The sequence below is a fragment of the Ursus maritimus genome, unplaced genomic scaffold (genome assembly GCF_017311325.1).
Source record: "Ursus maritimus isolate PB19 unplaced genomic scaffold, ASM1731132v1 scaffold_1, whole genome shotgun sequence".
NCBI lineage: Eukaryota > Metazoa > Chordata > Mammalia > Carnivora > Ursidae > Ursus > Ursus maritimus.
In genome coordinates this window covers 57,780,629-57,804,153 of record NW_024423343.1, presented here as the reverse complement: position 1 = coordinate 57,804,153, position 23,525 = coordinate 57,780,629, and the positions used below count along the sequence as shown (strand labels likewise).

Genomic DNA, 23,525 nt, shown 5'->3' with positions numbered 1-23,525 from the left:
CTCTCATCCCTTTGGACATGCCTTCTGAGCAAGGATATCAGCTTTCCCTGAAAACCTAACTTGAAAGTAGGTACTAGGAAAATGAGCTTGGAGGACATATGGGAGACTAGTCCCAGAAACAAAGTAGGATTTTTTACAGATGTTTAAATGGGACTATGACAATCTAATTCAGACATGAGAGAGAAGGAAGAGGAGCTCTTCTGTGAGTGCAGAGGCCTAATTGGTGAATCTTTTGTTGCCGGTAGACTTCCGTGCAGGAAGCAGAGCTGAGCAGGGAATCTCTGAGGCCTAGGACTTGGTCAAAGCCTCCGCAGTCTCAGGAGCGGAGACACAGGACGCTGCTCTGACTTGTTGTGGCCTATCAGAAGAGAACAGGGTTTCTAAGATCTCAGGACCCAAGCAAAGAGAGAACCAATAGCTTGAAAGATGACTAGATAATGGGCTTCTGGTGTCAGTATGTGGGTATAGCCAGCAGCAATAAATCGGAAATCACATGGGTAGAACCACTGTGTTCCTATGACAGCAGGGCAGAGAAGTCACGTGGGGAGATGCTTGTGTGGAAAAGCACAGAGCATGTGAGAGAGGCGTAGAAAGGAGGCAGGTGATGCGAATTCCAGAGGCTTGACCGTCATCAGCTAAGCGACTTTGGGCATGTCATTTAAACTGTGAGACCTAATTTCTTCCATCTATAAAACACAGGTTTAATCTATTCAGATAAATATTTATGGAGCAGTGACTACATACCTGACACTCGTCCAGGCACTTGGGGATATAGCAATAAATACAACTGATAAAAATTTCTATTCTCGCGTAGTTTACGTTGTAAGGGAAGAGGGGGATTGAAATAGGTAGTGTCTAAAACTTGTAATCCTACTATTCTCTGGTCTAGAGTCCTAATTGTGGGAATCAGAGAGTTGAAAAGGTGTGGGAGGAGGTGATTCCAAAACACTGTGGTCTGAGAATTCAGCCCTCTATATGAATAATTAGAAAACATTATAAAAACAGTAAGACCAAACATTTGTAGTTACTTCTGTTTCAACGAGGTTAAGAGTTTTAAAAGGTTAAGTTCTTTATGTTCCAGATGATGCTCAAATGATAAGACAGATCACAGCCTGGCCTTTTTTAGAGATGTTTGATTAAGAGCCGGAGGAATACATTTCCCCTAGAAATGGTAACACATGATACATATCTAGATATCGAATCTGACATATGAGTGTGGCATTTTCGTTTCATTAACAGAAACTGCCAAGCAAGTTCAAGAAGTTCTATGCGGAGTTTGAAAGTTTAATGGTAAGTGACAGTGGCTCCTTTATTCTGTTCACTGTCTGCATTAATCCAATTTCTGATTAGCTGAATTGAAGTTCTCATTTGAGAAATTTTACCTGTCCTTGTATGACTTTAAGAAGTTTATGATCCCGTTTTAGTGCTGCTAAAACAAGCATGCCTGACTAATGAATGGCACCCTCAGGAGCTAACTTAAAGAGGACTTATGTCCCACATAAGGTCAATTTGTGTAACTAAGAAAAGCAGTGTAATAGGATCCTTTCCGCCCAGCACAGGTGGGCTCTGGGTTGGAAGCTACATTTGCCTTGCCTTGCCAAAATGATTGTTCCCCATTGGCTGGGAGGTGTTCACAGACAGCAAAGGAGTGAGTGGGAGCTGGCAGGAGTGATGGGATGGTTTCAGAGAGGGCACAAGGGGCTGGCGGGGCAAGGTGGGGAGGAGCGGCTGGAGTCAGAACTCACAGGAAGGAGGTGGTGTTTGGGGGGGCGGGTCCCAGGAAGGAGGCGGTGCTTCAGGAGAGGGGTGTCTCCTAGTGGGGGGGGGGGTTGTTTGACACATGTATTTGCTCGCAAAGGGAATCTCTCCCCTCGATCCCTGCAGGCAAAACTCCCTCTCAAGCAAAAAAGGAAACAAAAAGCAAATAATTTTCACGTCAGACGGGAAGTCGTTTTAAAACAAAAATCAATTTAACTTCATCTACCTTTCCTCGTTGAAAACCATCCGATTGGGGGGTAGCAAGTCTAGGTGTGTTAGGTGTTAGAGAGGGCGTTACATGTGTCATTAGTCATTAACCAGCATCTCTGTTTCTCTAAAGGATCCTTCTAGAAACCACAGGGCCTACAGGCTGACAGTAGCTAAGCTGGAGCCTCCTCTCATCCCCTTCATGCCTTTGCTCATTAAAGGTAATTCTAAGGAAACACATAGGTCGAGCCAGGGAGGAGTATGTGGGGAAGAAAATGAACAAGAGCTAAGCAGACTGAGCTCTTTGGAAAGAATGGTCCCATCCTTCCCCCTTCATCACCTCCTCTCCCCCTTGACTTTTCGGAAAGGGTTGGGAAGATTATCAGAAGAGCAGGGATTTGTGATTTGGAAGACATGATAGTGAAACAGAGGGTTAGTTTGGAAATTTTACTAATCTCAGGTAAAGTGCTTTCAAAAGTTAAACACCCAACATAAAAGGAACTATTATCAGCTTTTTTCAACTGCACTGTTATGCAAATCCTCCAGCATAATCTAATGGTGCTATTGTGGTTTCTTGGTATGACATATTTCTGTTAGTGATTAGAATGTGACTTTTATTTCTGTGCAGATATGACATTTACTCATGAGGGGAACAAGACGTTCATTGACAATCTAGTAAACTTTGAAAAAATGGTACGTACAGTATTATAACCTTAACTACAATGTTTTTTTTACATAAAATCTGCATTTGCACTAATAAAGGAAATAATTTCCATATATGCTGCCATGTTAAAAAGGTAGTTACACATAAAGGAGTATTGAAAGATTTGGTTCAAATTGGCTACCTATTTTCGTCTGTCAGTTCTCTTTTGTAAAACTGAATGGTATTGGTGCCGCAGCTCACAGCAGCAGCTAGCTTTTATGCTGTGTGCTTGGTCCTGGGCTGCCTGTTGCTAAAATGCGCGAATGTTCCAGAGTGACTTGCATGTTGTTGTTTTGTTGTAAGGTTCCTAGAGCTAGACTTCCCCGGGATGCCTTTGAGTTGTTTATCTGCTGAGCCTGACTTTAGTGCCTGTAGGTAAACGGCAGCTCCATAGCCCATCCTTCTTATGGAGTGTTCATCTACATGTATAGATAAATAAAGCTTGCCCAAGTTCAGAGAAGGAACTTGAGAATCTTCATAACTAAAAACAAATTTTTAAAGACTAACAGATGTGGAACTGGCATATATTCGGTAGTTTGCAGCTCCCCTCATCAAGAAAAAGCTGTGATCTGGCGGGAGTTACCTTGCCGTTTATTTTCTTATCTTCTGTGAAGCAATAAAGCAGGTCATGCCAAAACCTATCTTTAGCCTCATAGTGCATGTTCATGGAATGCTCCATTGTCTTCTAAATCCTCTGGCTGTGGCCTGGATGGCTGGGGTGTTACAGTGTTATCTCTGTGTGGGTAAGCATCTGCCCCGGGTTAGGGTTTGCAGGGGGGAATATGGCACTGCAGGAAAAGCTCGGGACTGGGGAGTTCAGGAGTCATGAGGCTCAATTCTCAGCTTCGTCCCTTTGTAGTGATCTCTTAACTTCTCTGTGGGTCAGTTTACCCAACAGAAAATGAGGTCCTGCCTCCTCCATCTATGTCTGGAGATTGTTCATAGGTCCAGAATATATAGTATTCCTTTAAGCCGTATACAGTGCTACAGTATTCTCAGAAAACGGTTCTTCTCATTGTTTCTTGAAATTCAGCTGGTGTACGTGACTCCAGGAGAGCTGGAAACATCCTGCAGTGATCCTGTAAGGATCACACCCTCCAGCTTTGGGAATGAGCTTAATGCAAGCCCAGTCTGGTGAAGAAGCCCAGCAATTGCTGGGGAATTGGCTTCCGTGCCTTAAGCTTGCTAGGAAAGAGCATAGGAGTCCACACTCCTCAAAGACACCCTGTGCTAGAGGGCGAATATTTCATCAGTAGTGTTCCCTCCAAGGGCAGAGTACAAGCATCTCTAATACTGTCAGCTTAATAATTCTTTGATCAAAGTAAAAAAAACATTCTTTGCTCACTTATTAGTATGGAGAATTAAACATATTTCCCTGATGTCTCAAAACCTGTTTTCCAGAAATGAAAGATTTAGCAAATAGGTAAAGAACCTTCCAGATCACTTATGCAGAAATGCAGACTAAGGGATGGCTAAGCCAGCTCTTTGACTATAAAATCTACGTGTGCACAGAGGCATAGAAGGCAGAGTTTCCTAAAGAGTTGACTGAGCTTCAGAACTTTTGATCATTAAAGTGAACGAAACAGGACAAACAAGAATAGCAAAAATATCTGTCAAGAAGAATGAAAGTTCTTTCCTCTGGGCTTTTAGATCTTGGTGTCGCATCCATAACCTTCAAAGGAAGAGTCATATCCGATGGCTGTTAAGAGAGTTCCCCTCCCCCATTTCTCCACTCCATGCCCACAGCTGTCGTGGGGAGAGACCCTTCACACCCTGCTCCTCACACCGCGCTCTCAGAGAGATTCCACTTTAACTTAAAAGCAACTGAATGGTCAAGATAGCAGTTCAGCTGTGGTAGCATAAATCTGAATTGACAATGGCTTTCGCAACCAAAGTATATTTCTTTCTAATGTGAAAGTCCAAGCGAGTGTGGTGGCTCATGAAGTGGTCACGATCCAAGGCATCTCCTCTCTTGCCATTTCTCCATCCACATGGTCCAAGATGGCAGGCCACCAAGCCATGTCAGGGAGAGGGAGAAGGTAAAGACACGCTTCTTCCCTGTAAGGATGTGACCCGGAGTGGCATTCACCATTTGGTTCACATTTGACTGGCCAGAAACTTAGTCACACGAAAGGAAAGTCAGAATATGCGGCCCTTATTTGGGGCACCCATGTGCCCCACTAAAAATTAGGGGGTTCCACTACTGTGAAAGCGAAGGGAGGAAGGACACTAAAAGAGAACTGGTAGTGCTCCACTCCACCAGCTATAAGCTTTATTTCATTTGGTAAGTCACACCATGAGGAAGTTTAATTTTACAGTTGCCTTTTTTGTGAATTCGATGTTACTGGAAAGTGACATGGGATTTCAAAAATATTTGGTTGTTTTTTAAACCTGGCTTTGGCCCGCCTAGCACTTGTTGTCAGCTTTCCAACCTTCTCTCCCCATAAACGACCCCACGCCCGTCCCCAGAGCACTACCACTGCCACTTACAGCCTCCACGAATGGCGCTACTGCCCCTGTGTGTCTTGGGGAAGGAGACATCTCTCCTTTCAGGTTGGTGTCCATGCCATTTCCCAATCATTCATCGCGAGGCCGAGGTGGTGAGCGGAGCTGGCAGCCCTGATGGGGCTGGGAGGCCGTCTCCCCAGAGGGAGCCCCTGCCAGGGGCAGAAGTCACCACGGTAGCCAGGAACACAGATGCCTGTTCTTGGTGACAGCCTTGCACAGACACAGCGAACTACTGTGCCAGCCCTGAGTATTTTTATTTTGAACCTTTTTACCCTTGAGGTATGAAATGAGGATTAGAGAATTTATTGCATATTGGTTTTCAGGATTTATGAGTATGAACAAAAGAGAATTCACACTCTGATCCTTATGCAAAGAAAAAAAAGCAGACATTCTTTCATTTGGGGGAAACATAAAGGAGTATTCAAAAAAATGTTTGAATAAAGCCCTTTGTAGCTTTCTATGGCATACATGAATATTTATAACATTTAGGAGGTAGACTAGCAATGGATTAGAGGATAATATGCTGGCTGGCTGCCACTATCCCAGGCTGCATAAAGCATGCTGATAGCCATGGTTGCTACTGTATTAGGAGGTTGGTTCTATTTCAGACATACCCATATTTAGGTGTATTTATTTATGAACATTATTTTAAGATAGTCATTTTATTTGGAATGAGAAGCATGGGGCACGCTTCTACTCTTCTGGAAACATTAACAGAAGCTAATTCATTGAAGAGAGAGAAATGCTTTGAATCCTTTTATTTCTGTGTCACTAATTATGGCATTACGTAATTAGCAACGATATGTTTTCTATCACCAATAATATTATTACAAGATCCATGGAGAAAACACTAGACTTATATCAAGCTATGAAAAAAAGAACCTCCAAGTAAAAATTGGAATGTTCAAATACATCCAATTCTCAGAACTTTCCAACACAATAGAAATCTACAAGAGGACCTTGAAAGTTTATTTCTTTATATAGAACTCACGAACTGAGCTAAATGCAGATTTTCCAAGAGATACGTTTCAAAACAATGCAATCTGTGTTGACTGTTCAGGCAAAAGATTTTGCTAGGAAATAGAAAGAAATCCAATAAATAATCTTTGGCCTTTAGGAGATTATATACTGTTAAGGTAAAAGCATAAACACATGAAATATTAAAAGCAAAAAAAAAAAGGTATAAGAACTAGTTCACGATAGTAATAAAAGAGACGTCTGAAAGCAATATGCAAAGCAGTAACTTCACGCAGCTATATCAGGAGGAAAACAAAACCATGTTAAATACAACAACGTAATATAATCAAATCCAGACTTGTTACCCTGACACCATCCAGCCTCACCTCACACTTCATCTTCTCTGTACTCAGTCCAAGTTGGCAAGAACAACCTTCTTTCTTTTTTTTTTTTTCCTGCCTCGGGGCCTTTGCACTAGCTGTTACCTTTGCCTGAAACTGTCTCCCTGCTAGTCTTCACCTGTCTGACTCTTTCTCATCATTCAGGTCTCAGCTCATGTGTCCCCTCCCCTGAGTGGTCTTTCCTGACTACCCTTCAAACATTCTTTTATCTTCCACACCCAGCATTCTCAAACAGATAACCTTGCCCTGACAGCTGGTTTCATAATCTGAGACAACCTTTACTTGCCTCTTCATTGTCTGTCTTTCCCACTAGAATGTAAGTGTCCTAGACCAGGTATTTTGTCTCTTTTGTTCACTGATATTTCTGCAGCACCCAAAAAGGTGTCTGGCACATCATAAGTATGCAAGAAATATTTGTTGAATAAAGAATAACCCAGTCATACTCCAGTGTTGGACCTAGTGAGATAGGACAATACACTGAAGCGATTTTTTTTCCTGAAGCATTTTTAAAGGATTTTATATAGGGGCACCTGGGTGGCACAGTTGGTTAAGCATCTGCCTTCGGCTCAGGTCATGATTCCAGCATCCTAGGATCCAGTCCTGCTTCAGGCTCCCAGCTCAACTCTTTTTTTCTTTTTTTAAGATTTTATTTATTTATTTGACAGAGATAGAGACAGCCAGCGAGAGAGGGAACACAAGCAGGGGGAGCGGGAGAGGAAGAAGCAGGCTCATGGCGGAAGAGCCTGATGTGGGGCTCGATCCCATAACGCCGGGATCACGCCCTGAGCCGAAGGCAGGCGCTCAACCGCTGTGCCACCCAGGCGCCCCTCCTTCCCCCTACTCTTGTGCTCTTGCTTACTCACTCTCTTTCTCTCTCCCTCTCAAATAAATTAAAATCGTTAAAAAAAAAATAAAGGATTTTGTATAACAAAGATTTAATCCAAAAGTGTTTTCTATTTTATTAGAAAATTTGATTAAGCAGAATGTCCCAGGCATTTTGCATTACTGATAGTTTATGCAAGATGATGCCCTTAGCCTTCTGTTCCAGATTGGACATTATTCTGTCTCCCCTGCTCTCTGCGGTGCTGTGTCTGCCCTTCATTCTCCTTTCCTGAACGCAGAGATGCACAGTACTCTGCATGTGCCTCAACAGGCACTGAGCCACCGTGTCCCGTGCCGGTGAGATGTACAATGGACCACAAGCATCACGCTCATTACATGTGTGTATCTGTAGGTCACACACCTCCTGGATATTGAAGATCCCTAGCCAGGGGACAGGGCTCAGGGTTCTTTCTCAGTGATGCATATAGTGGAGGCTGGCTGAGCTCCTGGACCTTTTTGTCTTTTATCTCTGGTCTTTACCGCGCACTTAATTCTGCTTGGTTGCTATCATGGGCACAATCTTTGTACGTGAGAGGCTATATATATTTCTAGGTCTTGTGGGAAGAAATTCCTGTCCTAAATATGTGAGGATCTGAATAAAAGAATCAGGTGATGTAGGTGTGGTTTTACACATGCTCAGCAAGGAATAATTGACTGAGATTCTTTATTTGATAAGCGTACAGATGGGGCCAGAGTCAAATCAGTCAGGGCAGAAATAAGAAAAGAGGCAATGTGGGAAACATTAAGAACACGGTCGGCAAAGATCTCAAAGGGCAAGAGAAGGAAAGACGAAAACTGTTCAGGGTAAGCATTTAGAAGAGGCCTGAAGTCCAGGAGCAGCTTCTCAAAGGACTCAAAGCAGAAAGGCAGCCTGGCCCCAGAAGAGGGAGGCTGTTCTGGCGGCTGTCTGTGTGGGAGGAAGCTCAAGAAAGTGTAACGGGGCAAGAGGGCATTGCCTGCAGGGCCTGCTGGTCTGAACATGAAAGTCTGCTCCTCTCCCGGGACAGGAGGGCTAAGGTAAAGCCTGGATGGGGGGACAGGATTCAGTACAAAGGTGGCCGGAGAAGCTGGAGACGGCTGTAAAGGCCTGCTAGGCTATCGGCTTATCTGGATAGGCGTGAAAGGGTAAGCTGGCCAGCCCACTCCTGCGGGCAGGGTGCCACAGAAAGGTAAACAGGGAGGCCCAGGCCCAAGGGCCCAGTCTGAGAAGAAGCCCCTCGGACCCTTCGCTGGGTTCAAGGGGAATTACTTATGTCGGAGCTGGAGGGAAATTTGTGTTTGGGACTGTAGCCTGAGGCTTCTTGCCTGCGCCAGGCTGAAGTGCAGACAGCTCCTTCCTGTGGACAGCCTCTTTGTACTGGTCATTCTCTAAGCCGGCCCCAAGAAGGACATTTGCTTCCGCGTCGCTCTGTTTTCAGCTAAAGAAATAAATACATGAGGGTAGGTACAGAGTCCTTCATTTGCTACCTCCTTTTTTCTTCCTGAGCCTCCCTCCATGAGTTCATGTCCTGAGGGAGGTTCACCAGCCTTCATTTGGGCCCATCTCCCAGCCGTAGGTGAAGAACCGCATGAACATGTTAATTTGTGCACATAACCTCTGAAGACCTAGACCTAGAATGGGTCTCCGGAAAAACGGTGGCTGTGTGTGATTTAAAACCTTTTCCGAGGTTCTGACTGCGGACTGCTTTCTCGGTGACAGCCCTTGCGGGCCAGCTGCTGGGTAGACTCTTAGGTGGTGATTCCCAGCGGGGGGCGGGGGCCCATGGAAATCAGTTCCGGTGTGGAGAGTGGCGTTCACACTGCCCACCTACACTGGTTCAGAGCGCCTTCTAAAGGAGCGTGTTCTCCTCACTCTGCCCCCACATTACACACTGCTGTTCTCAGAAGCCAGTTGCTAAAGGGAGTGTGTCATAAACCTCAGGTTTGCTGAGATGGGAAAAAAGATGAGAAGCTTTGCCTTGGAGTAATCGAGTATTTTCCCACCGGCCCCGCATCATAGCAAAGCCGCCTGGCCTGCTCCAGGCAGGCCAACCGGCTCCGGCAGGATGGTGAAACCTAGGGTATCTATCATCTTTGGCTTCATCCCTGCTGTGGCAGTTGGATAACAAAGCCTGTGTCTCTTTAACCTTCGCTTCTGCCAACCTTAACTGAGAACACCAGTGAATAAATGCTGTCTGCCGTCAAAAACAACATGTAAGGCTTAAGTCTGCGGAAGGATTGACTCTAACTAGATAAATGCAAAATCCTGCACTCTGGTCCAAGAAAGCAACTGCACATCGACGGACAGGGAGGCTGCGTCCAAATAGCCACTCAGTTCTCACTGAGATAGGCTCCCAGGTTTGATTCACTCGTGGTTCAACAGACGTCAGCAGTGTGACTTTTTGTACATTGTGGACTCAGACGTGTAGCATCATATAGACCAAGGAAGGAAAATAATCACTCCTCTCTACTCCGATTTGCTTAGTCTAGGGCACCATGCTAGAGACTGCCTTAAAGAGACCCAAAACTGTCAAATTGTTCAAAACTGAAAAATTGTTAAAGAAATTGTCAATATTTAGATGGAACCAGAAAAGACTCGGGGCATGGGAATGTCCACAATGGTTGTCTTCAAGTGTTTGAAGAACTGTCCTGATAAGAAGGAACTAAATGTGTTTGTTGTGGATCCAGAGCTCACAACTAGGATCAGTGGGCAAAAAGCAAAGGGAGACCGGCTTTGACTCAGAATGATAAAGAAATTTCTAATAGTCAGAGATGTCTAAAAATGAAAGGGGCTGTCCTTGGCAGGAATGAGTAGCTCTCAGTGGATGTATCCAAACAGGGGGAAGCTACTGTTGGTAGGCAGGCTATAAAAGGCATTATGCACCTTGCAGACACTTGAAGAGGGGGACCTCGGAAGCCTCTTTCAGCAACCCAGGGGAGTGCCTTGTAGGTGCCGTTGTGAGCAGGTTATGGCAGGTGTCAGTGGGTGCAAAAGTGGGTGGAGTTAAAGTATCCAGTTAACCCTTCTTTGGCCTTGTGAAAGCATTTCGTAAGCATGTGTCCCCTAGCAATGCCAGTGGGGTTCACACACGCTGTGGCACTGTGGCAGGGGTTACGTGGAGCAGTGTGACCATGCAGACCTCACAAAAGAAAACAATGGGCCTCGTCGCAAAGCCAGATTTGGATCTCGAAGTTAAACTGAAGTTATCTTTGAGTACAATTAAAAAGGATACGTCAAAATTAAAACCATTGTTGAAATTAATCAAAGATTTAGAAAGGTAGAATGAACTCCAGAGCTGGAAATTACTGATTTAAACAATTGTTCTCACATTTTAAACCACATAATGAGCTAAAAATTATGAAGCCTCAGAGTATAGCTGTAAAGAGTAGTCTAAAACCAAAGTCAGAATGAAATGTTTTAGCTTTCAAAACTAAAAAGCAGAACAATTACTCCCTGCAAAATGGTATAGGAAGAGGTTTCTGACCCCTGCTAATTGTTTTATTATTCTTCAGAAGGGGCTCACTGGCAGCATTTCCCGGGGTTTTCAGTAATTACACTCCATTCAATATCTGAAGAATTACAATAATTCTACACGGAATATACTTGTGCCCTTCGGATGCAAAGCCTAGAGAAGTGAAAAAACAACTTAAAGTAAATTAGCAGGAAAATTATCATGGTTCCTGTTTATTTCAGGCTCCATATATCAGAGGCTAATTATACATTGTATGCTATGTTTTCCTGGAGGTATTTGTAATATATTTCTCATGCTGACATACTGGTTTTTAGGACCCTTTATAAAAACGAAGTTCAAACTTTTCCGATTGCTTCTTTGTGTACGAGAAATTATCCAGTGTAGACACATGTCACGTAATGCTTCCAGAGTTCTCAAAGCAGTAGTATTCAGCAGGGTATCATCGGTGTTCACATGTACATACTTGTGAAGCTTCGACTCTTCTATGAAGCTTTTTCGAAGTCATTTTCTTTTTTTTTTTTTTTTTAAGATTTTATTTATTTATTTGACAGAGAGAGAGACAGCCAGCGAGAGAGGGAACACAGGCAGGGGGAGTGGGAGAGGAAGAAGCAGGCTCCCAGCGGAGGAGCCTGATGTGGGGCTCCATCCCAGAACTCTGGGGTCACGCCCTGAGCCGAAGGCAGAAGCTTAACGACTGAGCCACCCAGGTGCCCCTTGAAGTCATTTTCTATACTTTGGCAAGCCAAGGGTCCATGAGAGAAGAAAGCAAGGACTGGAATTACATAGCCACTCAGAGATAAGAAAATCTCTTTTCCTGGCTGGAGCCTTATCAATTTTCTGCTAGTGTTAGAATTAATCCATCATCTCTGTGAGACCCCTTTAGAGTCTGAGCAGCAAAGGTGTCCTGAGACAATACACAGAGCCTGGGGGTCCCAGCTACTGTTAGGATATCCTGAGCAAGAAATGTACATCCTGGCTGAGAAATGGTGGGTGGGTCTCACCGATGTTTTTCCTCATGTTTCTATCCTTCCTACTTTTTACTCCTTTCTTCTTTCGTCTTAAACTAAGTTGAGTACAGTTTTAAAAAACTCCCTTATAAGTCTTTTTGGCAACCAAAACATTACCAAGAAACTAAGAGGATCACATAATGACAAAATTAACAAAGGTTAAATAAATTATGATCTGTCCATAAGATTGAATACCAACTCATTTTTTAAATGTTTTAAAATGCAAATGACATGGAAAACAGTCACAATACCATGTGAAAAAATTTCTATCAAAACAGAAAGATGCGTATAAAATATGACTTCAGTTGTCTGAAAAAGATGCTTTCACACATTTATTTTTAAAGCATTAGAAGGAAATGTACCAAAATATTAATGAAGTGACTCTGTGAAGTGATATTCTAAGTGATTTTTACTTTGCTCTTAACATTTTCTGCATTTTCCCATTTTCTAAAATGTACACGTGTTAGCGTGACAATCAGAAAGGAAGAAAAATGAAGGACGGAGGGAGGAAATCAAATAACAAAGATTAACATTAAAACAGATTTCTGCTGCAGGTTAGAAGGGTCGGTAATACCCAGTGTTTACAAAAATGTATAGGTAACGTAGTTTGATTGCATTCAGTCGGTAGAATCTAATACCTCGTTACAGAGTCCTGTTTACTGGGAGGAACTTGACGAGCTAACCCTTCTCCAAATCTCGGAGAGTTACAAATTCTCTGACCAAAGTGCACAGTGACCTCCAGAAGGGGTGGTGAAAACTAGTCCCGAGGGGTAAGATACTGTCTCAGAAACAACAGACTGATTTTTATATCAGAGGCACAAGCAAACAGTTGGAGTAAAATTATGCCATGAGTATTCCTCATCTGAGAAGCGCCTTGTCTGTGTGACCGTGGGTGCCTCTTTCAAGTAATTAAACCGGTTATACATCAACCAGTTGCCTCCAGATAGTCAATGTCTCAGAACAGGCCGTTTTTCATGGTCACAGGTATTACTGAAATATACAATGGTTTGTTTTCCTTTATGGATTATACCCAAAGCTTACCTGCATTTCACTCTTTCTTTTTTTCTTTGTTCTTTTCAGCGCATGATTGCAAATACTGCCAGAACAGTGAGATACTGCAGGAGCCAAGCCTTCAGTAAGTTAAATGCCGCTGTGTGCTATAATCTAGATCTGGGTGATTGAGTCCTTTTTAATGAGGCTATGGACACATTCTAGAAGTCTGGACAATATTTGATTGTGTCAGGGACAGTTTGGACCATGAATTCCCATGGGATAGGGGCCTTGGGTTGAAGGATTTTCTAGTTGTAAAACTAGAAACTAACCATAGGAATATTATTTTATGAATGGACTTAAAGAGAGTAATGTGCTCTTTCTAGTGTGGCTAGAGACAGCTAAGACACGAATGCCAGCAAACCCGCCTCAAACCAACTCTCTTTATGACTCACTGCTTGATGTTGAGAAACTCACATCAATTCCTGATGACTCAGTTCTGTCGTTCATAAACCGGGAAAGATAATATTGTCTCTTGGGGTGTTGCAAGAATGCATTAATGTGTATAACACATTTGCAAATGCCCCATAGCAGGAATTCATATTATATTTCTAGTATTCCCAGGTGAATTTAAGATGTTCTTCCTAAATCTGAACATATAGCACAGTAACTGGTACCATACAATGCTTTAATGTAAAACTATTACTAATAATAAATAGCAATCTTAAATTAGTAGGGATTAAGTTGCATCACAGCACCAGATCATCGTGCCAGACCAGTGCTACCATCTCCTGGGCTGGGAGTCAGAAGGTGGCCCCTATAAAGTTCTTTGCTAAATTCATTGTATGAGTCACTTGAAGTCATTTGGCTTATTAAGCCAACGTGATAATTTGAGATGGACGTGACTGTGGGGCTACCAGTAACACCCCCCCCCAAGTAAAGCTTGTGCTAAGAGACTAAAAGTTTCTCAACTTACGGATCAGAGCTATCTTTACCCTTCCTAGCCCAGGACTGGCCCAAAGTGAGGGTTTACTAACAGATGATGCCAGACCTGCTAAATGTTCATTTGTTAATGTACAAAGGGGAAAACCTAGGAAAAATAATCTTTACTTGGGGAGCAAGTAGACCTTTAAAATTTTTATTCAAATGACCGTCCCTCCTCTTCCTTCTAAAGTGAGAATAGTCTTGTGCATTGTCAACTATTGCTATGTGAATTCTAGAAGAAATGGAGTGTCTCACATTTCTTCACCTAGTAATTTACTGTCTGTGTGAGGACATGGTCTTCAAGCCGTTATACAAGTGAATATGAGACTAGCTAAGTGACGTCAGTCTACAACAAGGCCCATGAGTCCAGGGCCCTTCAGGGGGTCCAGGAAATTCCTGAAATTAAACACAAATTTTTCGTGCCTGAGAGGGTTTGTAGCCTTGAGAAGGTTCTCAATGAGCTCTAAGAGCAGAAGAACTGCCACAGACTCTGTTTTGTTCCCTGAGCCTCTTTGGAAGTAAATCCTACATTCTCCTCCATCTTCTAGAGAAGTTGGCGGGGGTGGGATGGGGAATTATATATCTATACATAAAATACCCACTGCATTTGTTGAATTTATCAGTAACTGCGGGTAAACAGCAGCTGCTCAGTGCTGAAGTCAACGGTCTATAGATAAAGCTATAGGAATAGATTCGTAAACATTGTGGGGATATGTACAATGTCATTACAGTGTATTGTACATGCAGAGTACGCTGCCAGGGAAAAGCGAGGAATTAAACACTGGGGGATTATTTATATGTGATAATTATACTGATGAGTTTCTTCTTAGAGTGAGTAGGGGCCTTTGTATCTTCCCTCTGCTTTTCTGTGTTCAGACCTGCACCACTACCCTCCACCCCTGATGCAGATGGCATCCCAACTGTCTTTGGGAGTGATGCGCGGATCTAAGCAGAGCAAACGGACTGCAGAAGGCAGCGTGTCAGGAGGGGAAGACCCCCGGCCGGGAGTCTAGACTCCAGCTCGGCCACTCCCAGTGCGCTGCTAGATGAGAGCCCCGCGCTGGCGATCCGTGGGGCAGAGGTGGCCCATGGCCCACAGCACAGGTGCTGGGTCTAAACAGAGCGTTTCCCCCCTCTTGTTTGAAAGTAATGTCACTGTTAAGAAATGGAGAGAATTTCCAGGAAAGAAATCCAGATCTCTCGTGTCTCTAGAAAAGTAGGACGATCTGGCAACTCGGGGTGCAGATTGCCATGTGGCCGCAGCCTGCGGGAGCTGAGGGTCTCTTCCAAAGGGAGCCGTGTTCCCAGTTCACCACTGCCAGATTTGGCCTTCCTCGTCCACGTAGATTCTCTGCGGAGGGCTCTGGGCGCTTGATCCTTCTTTCAGCCCGGCTTTCGGGGAATCTGTTCACTTCAGTTCGCTCCCGTGCTCACATGCGTTGGGGAGTCTAGGCGAGAAAAGAACAGTAACTGGGATTTCTGAACAAGTCGAATCAGGGAATCGAAGGTCTGGCAGAAGTTCTGACTTCAGCCCACGTGCACAGCCCGGAAAGTGCACACGGCTGCGGGACTGCTGTGTGCCGGCCGGAGGAGCGAGGAGCGGCGGGCTTGCTCGGCTCACCGGCTTGTTGCAGTTCAGCCCGGCTGTTAAGTGCTTTGGTTGGGAGCTAAAGAAAACTGTCTTTGGCCCCTAGTCCTCATCTGTATCAAAGGGGGCAGAGAGCTGAGTGTGAGACACAGGTGGGTGGAAAAAGGAAGCAGTTTTGATGTATAACCAGGGGCTATCAAGGGATGCTTTCTCTTTTATTTGGTGCCATTTTTTTTTTTACAACATGCAATACAAAGGAAAATGATCAAAATAGGTGATTCCAGGGGAAAAAAGGGTGGGAGAGAGGAGATGGAATATCCAAGTGGAAATATTTCAATGAATATGGTACGTTGAAAGGTTGCAGTGGAACCTTGGAATCCATGATAAATGTAATAAGTAATTGGAGAAAATAAAGCTGTATCTTATATGCATATATTACGCGATGCCAATTTGCTCTTTTCTCCTTCAACAGATCCTGATGCGGCTCAAGCTAATAAGAACCATCAGGATGTCCGGAGTTATGTACGGCAATTAAATGTGATTGACAACCAGAGAACTTTATCACAGATGTCACACAGATTAGAGCCTCGTCGACCATAGACATTTAAAGTGCCCAGAACAATGGTTTGCCTCCAGTCCACAGTTTTTCAAAAATGCCATTTACGCTACTACTGACTGTCTTGTCACTAGAAAATTCTACAAAACAAGCAGAAACGCACCCTGAGACATCTCAGGGCCGCGGCTTACCAGCGTCCTGACAAGAGAAGAAATTCTTTGCATAAAGTGTTCACACTCTAGCTTAGGACTCTCCAATTTGTAGTCACCCTATTTTATTTCCAGTTGTGCCATCCTCTTTGCTGAAACATAAATTAAGCCCCACATGAAGAGTTTGGTAGAAACACCATTGTCAAGAGACATAGCAAGCCCCTGACGGTTTTTCTCAGAGAGCTGGCGGGATGAGATCCGCTTCGAACAGGGGTTACTTGGCTACAGCTGTGGTGGTCTAGTTTCGCAGTTTTTATCTCAACGCTTTGATTTGGAGCACGGGGTTTTGGAAGGTGTTGAGGAATCATGTAAATCCAAATCATAAGCTGTATTCTAGCATCTTCATAGTCTTACCTCTGAAGGAGTTAAGCCCCACCGCATTACTATAAAACATTATGGCTATTTATGTAATTTAGGGAGGACTGGTCTGTAATTTCTGAATGATATATAGAATAATATTTATGTTTACAATGTAACTTTTTTAAACTTACAAATCAGGATTACATACATAAGAATTCCACTAAGAAACTCCAAGGTTCTAAAAATTGCCAGCGTTAAGATAAAAAAAAAAAAAGAATATTTCAAAAGAGCACAATATACACAAAACATTTTTCAAAATTATTTTCCTGGGCATTAAAAAACCTTTACTATTGGCTAATTATTGTTACTGATTTAAAAAAAAACACATATTTTCTGGACTTAAATGTTATTACAAATATCTTAATTTTCAGCAATTGTTTTGCACTTTCAAATAGATTGTAAATAGTTCACTCAATCAATGGTATAGTTATTTATTTGCTATATAATAGATATTGTGCCAAATGATTACTTTTTATTTATTTTATTTAGTATGTAATTTTGGAGTACATTTTTTCCTCTTTTCACAATTAGGCTACATTTAATGTGTAGGAATTGTATGTATATCTTCTGTAAATAACAGCTGGTATCTTCATTAAATATAATTGTTGACAAGAAAAGGTCGTGTTGTTCTCAATTCCTATAATATGGGTGCGGTAACTTTTTGGTGTGGTGGGGTCCTGCATTTTTAATTGAATTAAAATTCACATACTATAAAAATCACCCTTTTATAGTGCAAAATGCCGTGGTTTTTAGTATATTCACAAGGTTGCTCAACCATCATCACTAATTCCAGAACATTCTCCTCATTCCTAAGAGAAACCCCATATTCATTAGCAGACGCGCCTCATTCTCCTCTCCCCCCAGTCTCTGGAAATCACTATCTGCCTTCTGTCTCTGTGGATTTACCTATTCCGGACATTTTGTATAAATGGAATTATATAATACGTAGCCTTATATGTCTGATTTCTTTCCCTTGGTGTAACATTTTCAAGATTTGTCCATGTTCTATCAGGTATCAGTACTTCATTTCTTTTTACGGCTGAATAATAATTGATGATGTGGTTATAGCGCTTGTTTGTCAGCTGACAAGACACTTGGGATGTTCCACTTTGGTTATTAGCAGCTAGGAAAAGGCACGATTTTAGAACGGCCTGGTATGGGGCCTCAGACCATTTCTCAGTGATTTAAGCACTTAGTAAATATTTGATGAAGAGATTTCTAAAATTCTTTAAAGTCCAAATACGTCTCTCTTTTTTCATGTTAGCATTTTCCAGAGTGTGTTCCAGGCTATACTAGTCTCACAAGCTCACAAACTATTCCTCCAAAAACAGACACACAACTGCAAAGCAAAAAACGAAACCAAGATGGTATCTTCACATGAATTTGGGGGCCACTGCATAATATACATCCCATTCTTAGAAATTATTCCCAATATTCATTAACATATTAAAGGCTCTGAGAAGTCCCACTGCCATCCCTCCTAACATCCCACAGCGGAAGCTCACTTTGAGAAATGCTAAAGCAGGCAAATGCCTTTCTGTGTTCATTCATGTCACAGTGTAAGGTCCCCAGGGGTGTTGTTCTATGCAGTGTTATCCCTCCCACCTAGTGGAGCATAATGCCTGGAATGTACTAGAGAGTTAAAAAAAAAAAAAGTCACCGAATAAATTTTTTTGAAGCCATTATTTTTCAGCATTTCACTATCTCATAGGTCTCAGTTTTGGCTGCAAATTTTCACCATTATATAGTTTTCCTTTTCTAGATAATTTTGAAAGCTGAGAAATGAAGCTGATAGCCCATGCCTTCGGCATTCTTGCTCTCGTTTACTCTTCTTTATTCCTACCTTACTTAAAAGCTGGTATCCTATGTCTGACAGCCTCTTTCCCCCAATTTCATGGTGACTGACATCTTTTGACCTTTTAATTCAGTTTTCGACATTGTTCACAATTAATACATATCGCCTTACTCTTCCAAATGAGAATAAGGTAGCAATGGCAAAGTAAAAGAATTCACACTCTAAAAATGGATAGTAGTAGCCAGGCAACCTTTCCTAAAGCAGGAGATGCAGTTAATATTTTAAAACTTGCAATACAAGCCAAAAGAAAATGAGAGGCCTACAGGGTCACAAGAAGGATAATGAGGTTTGCTGGAAGATATGAAAAAAGAAGAAAGAATGTTTTTTTTTACCAAAAATGCCTGCAGAAAATTATACATGTAAGCGTTTAACACACCTGCTTAGCAAGGTCACTGGCACAATGTATAAGAGTCAAGCTTTTCCAGCATCTTTTGAATACCATGCACGTCAAATAGATGGCTCCTGAATTCAGTGGCATTTCCTCTTAAATATCAATGCAGGTCAATGACCACCAGTCTGAGAAATTGAAAAGAAATGTGTTCTGGTTTTAAATGTGCTTATAATTTCTTTAAAAATCAGCATAGAATACACTGTGTGGTAAAAAGGAACCCCAGCCTCGAATAGCTTTCCTTACACTGTCAATTTAAAATGTATTACATTTCTTGCTGTGGTCTTAATTTCCCCTATTTGTTTTATGTTGGGGAGGAAGAATTCCTCTGCCCTTCAAGGTCCTTCTAGCTGGACTAAGAATCAAATTGACATGAGACAGATTAATAGGAGAAAATCAAATTTAATAGCATACTTAGGGGGAACACCCACACAGACATGGAAATTTTAAAGACAGTCAGGCAAAATGAGGTATATATGTCATCCTGAACCAAGAAAGAGGGAATAGGGGGCTGGGTCTTCAAAGGGAAGAATGAAAAAGAGTAAATGGTTGGTAAACACATGTTTGCTGGGCCATTCAGAAACAATGGGACAAACAGAGGACTTTGAACAGGTCTTGCTAGGCTCCTCCCTGTCTACGGTACCTAGTTCAGATTATACCATAGTTATGTAGGTGATAGCTCTCTTCCTGGAGCACCTCCTCTGTCTGAATTCTTTTAGGCAGTTGAGGGGGAACGTAAAGAGCTTTTCCTGAATCTGCTGGGGTTTGATTGCTTTTTAAGCATTTAAGGTGCTTTTTCAAAACCACCTTCATGCCAAATTTGCCCACCTTGGACAGCCTGCCCTTGGGCCCCAAACCTCTGTGGAGAACAGCATGGTGTTACTTATAAACCGACTTATAAACCTTTAACTTAATTTAAAGAAATTTTAACTTAATTAGACATTGTCAGTTAACTTTCTATTCACTCATTCATTAGCAAATAATGGTTCAGGGACTTACTGAGTGCCAGGCCCTCTATGGGCTCCGCATTCAATGGTGAGAGAAACTAGAAGGTCCCTGTTCTCCTGGAGCTAATCACCTAGTGGGGGAGACAGAAGATTAATTGAAGAATCAAACATAATATAAAACACTCCTAGGGAAGCATCTGGTGTTCACTGACATGTAATAAGGGCATTTACACTGAACAGAGGTGAGGAAATATTTCCTGTGGAAGTGACAGTTGACCTGTACCCTGAGGGATGAAGATGCGAATGAGGCAGAGAGAGAAGAATATGTCCTAAGCAGGGAATAATCTTGGCAGTGTGAAGGGCGGGAAGCTCCCCGTGGCAGAGCCAAGAGGGTGCTGACGAGCATGCTCCAGAATGTGCTGGAGACCTAAGGAGACTCAGAGCTGCTAGGCTGTCCAGGCCTTTTCAAGGAGCCTCATGTTTGACTAAGAGCAGTGGGAAACCGTTGAAGTGCTGGAAGCGGGGGGCTGCATTCCTAATGGTAGCCCTTGGGGGGCAGGGTCATTGCTTTATGTTACCACATTGCGGGGACACGTGGTGTCATCCCTAATTCCTTAATGACCGTATTATGCAGGCTTAAAGGTAAGGCAGAAGGAATTGTGGATAACGGCAATATTAAAAGCAGTGGTGGACCCAGACACACACACAGAGTCAAACCACCCTTCCTCCTGACTTTGTCCACTCTGGACCACTTTTTAATTTTTTGTGGTAAGACATACATAAAATTTACCATTTTAACCCTTTTTGAGTGTACAGTTCAATGATATAAGTACATTCACATTGCTGTGCAACTATCCACCTTCAAAACTTTTTCATCAACCCACACTGAATATACCCGTTACACAATGACTCCACTCTTCCCCTCCCCCACCCCCGGTAAGCACAATTCCGCTTTCTGTCTCTTTGAATTTGGAGGTTACCTCATGTAAGTGAAATCATACGATCTTTGTTCTTTTGTGTCTGGCTTGCTTCACTTAGCATTACAAGGTTTATCCCTGTTGTAGCATGTGTCAGAATTTCCTCCCTTCCTAAGGCTGAAAAATATTGCCTTTCATGCATGAACCACATTTTGCTTATCCATTCATCCATCATTTGGTCTGTTTCCACCTTTTGGCTTTGTGAATAATGCTGCCGTGCACCTGGGTGTACAAATATCTGCTCGAGTCCCAGCTTTCATTCTTTGGATCTGTACCTAGAAGTGGAATTGATGAATTGTCTAAGTTTTTGAGGAGCTGTCCTACTGCGCTCCACAATTGCTGTGCCATTTTATGGGCTACATCTGACGTAGCCCATGCTTGCCTGTGTCCTGTCCCTGGAGACCGAGGCTGCCAATGCTTGGCGTTAGGCACCCAGGGCTCCGTATGTGGCTACCCAAGCTTGGAGCAGGAAGCCCTCATTTGCCCCAGTGCCCTCCTTTAAGGCATCATGGCCCATGAGGCAGTCACAGCCCCTGCTGCCTTGTCGGCTACCGTGTCAGACTACCATTGCCTGTTGCCTGACGCTGAAGGACGGGAGGAAATGGGACTAACCCCAAGAGAATAAGGGCGTGGGAAAAGCGCCTGCCTTGCTTTGGCTCCTTTGCACGTGCTTGTCCAGCAGCTAGGGAAGGTCAAGGATGATGCTACAGGAAGCCAGCGTCTTTGGTCTTGGGCCGATTTAAATTTGGAAAGATTGGGTCCCAAACCGTGCTATAAAGGCAGGTATGCCTAAGGCACTGTGAGCTCATGGGCGCCGGTGTGGGAGCTCCTCCAGACTTGGGGAAGAGAAAGAGGCCAGGGCCAGGGCATGGGAGAGACATCAGATTCTGCAATTGTCCCCTCCCCTCAGTCTGGCTTCTGAACTCTGCGAGGGTTCAAATTCTCCATTGGCAGGGAGAGTCAAGAACAGCGGAAATTCTACAGTAGGAAGACCAACACAAGAGAATAATTGGAGCAAAAGTTGACATAAAATTCTTCAGGACAGGTTTTACAGTACCTGAGAATAAAAGAGGATTGGAAGGCCCTCGTGAGGTTTCCATCTATTTAACTGAAGGCAGGTGGCGAGAGTCTCTAGCGTGCTAACAACAGGGACCTGGCAGGAGTGGAGGACAGTTGATGGTTCCAGCAGGAGTCCTGCCATTTCAGGGCAGAGAGACAGAGTCTAATAGTTCCGTCTCCGCAGTGAGGAGAGGGGCTCACGACGAGGAGACACAGCAGCCCTGGGGGTAGACAGAGTCTGCACCGGCCAGGATGAAGCTGCTTTAGAAGGATGGGAAAGAGGATGCGGGCAAGTACATCAGTTGCGTATTACACAGGGTTCTCCGGAGAAACAGCACCGATGGAATTTATGTGTATATGGAAGGAGATTTATTTTGAGGAATTGGCTCACACGGTTATGGAGGCCAGAGCGTCCAAAATCTGCAGCGTGGGCCAGCAGGTTGGAGACGCGGGAGAGCCAGTGGTGCGGACCAGGTCCAACCAGTCTGCCGGAGAATTTGCTCCTGCGGGAGGAGGCCAGGCTTCTGGTTCAGTTCAGATCTTCAGTTGATGGGATGAGGCCCACTCAGTTGGGGAGGGCTCTCTGCTTTCTCAAAGCTCCCCAGTTTAAATGTTTACCTCATCCAAACCCATCTTCCAAGTTGACACGGAGAATTAACCGTCACGCTGTGTCATAAACCACCCCAAAATTAGTGCCTTAAAACAACAACAGTGACTCTAGGGGTCAACCGGGTAGTTCTGCCAGTCGGGGCCAGGCTCGGCGGGGCAGCGTGCGGCTCGGTCATGCAACTGCAGTCGGCTCGCCTGGGCTGGCCTCGCAGGAAATGTTCATCTCTGCTCCACACAGCCTCTCATCCTCCAGCGGATGAGGCTGGGCTTCCTCACTTGCCAGCGGGGAAGATTCCCGGGGACCAAGCCGATAAGCAAGGGCTCTCGCATCCCAGGCTCCGAACAGGCTCGCCATCACTTCTGCAATACCCTGCTGGCCAAAGTGGGTCAGGACGCCCGCCACGATGGAAGGGTGGAGACCTAATTCCGCGTCTTGATGTGCAGAGCTTCAAAGTCCCATCACCTAGACTGTGGATACAGGGAAAGGAAAATTGCTGCCACTCTAGTAGACTGGGGCTAGCACGAAATGTGAGTGGCTGGAAGGGACACGGCTCTTGTTTGGGGACAGTTTTTCCAGGCCTGGTGCTGCCAGGTGTTCAGTGTTTCTCTGGGGTGAACCTAGCTCTTGGGGAAGGAACATGGCCTATCAGAAAGATAATGGGCTTTAAAATCAGATGGCTCTGGGTTTGACTCAGCAGCACCTTCATGTGTATTAGGAAGAAAGGCAACCCTTGTCTCCAGCTGGCGCTGTCCCCTGGGGAGAGCTCTCCTTCAACCAAGCTTCCTTGCATGTGCCACAGCCTGCACCCCGCACGCGGGAGGCCTCAGCTGTGAACCCCCGCCAATGTAGCTAACCTCTGAGCTTCGATTTCCACACCTGCTCATAGGAATCCTAATACCTCCCTCACAAAGGCTGCCTGGGGCTTCACTGAGTTAAGGTATGTGAAGCGCCTAGCACAAGGAGTGCTTGGCACTCAGGAAATCCCAGTGCCCTTCCTGCCTCGCTGCTATAAGGGGAGGTAACAGGAAAGAAAACTTCAGAACACTGGGGGAACGCCTGAGAGTCTTCGGCCAAAGCAATCGTGAAAGGATGGAAAAGTGAAGAAACCTACATGGCGGCTTCGAGCC

The 23,525-nt window shown here is 43.9% G+C and overlaps 1 protein-coding gene across 1 annotated transcript in view; it reads left to right on the top strand.

The window, feature by feature from the left end:
- The window catches only part of RAPGEF4 (Rap guanine nucleotide exchange factor 4), a 275,140-nt gene extending 257,976 nt beyond the window's left edge, over window positions 1-17,164 (top strand). The window contains exons 27-31 of the mRNA XM_040643867.1: window positions 1,240-1,290; window positions 2,099-2,186; window positions 2,594-2,658; window positions 12,956-13,010; window positions 15,910-17,164. Of these exons, the coding sequence (XP_040499801.1) occupies window positions 1,240-1,290; window positions 2,099-2,186; window positions 2,594-2,658; window positions 12,956-13,010; window positions 15,910-16,037 (387 nt within the window). The 3' untranslated portion in view covers window positions 16,038-17,164. The remainder of the gene's footprint in view (window positions 1-1,239; window positions 1,291-2,098; window positions 2,187-2,593; window positions 2,659-12,955; window positions 13,011-15,909) is intronic.
- Window positions 17,165-23,525: the final 6,361 nt, after the last annotated feature.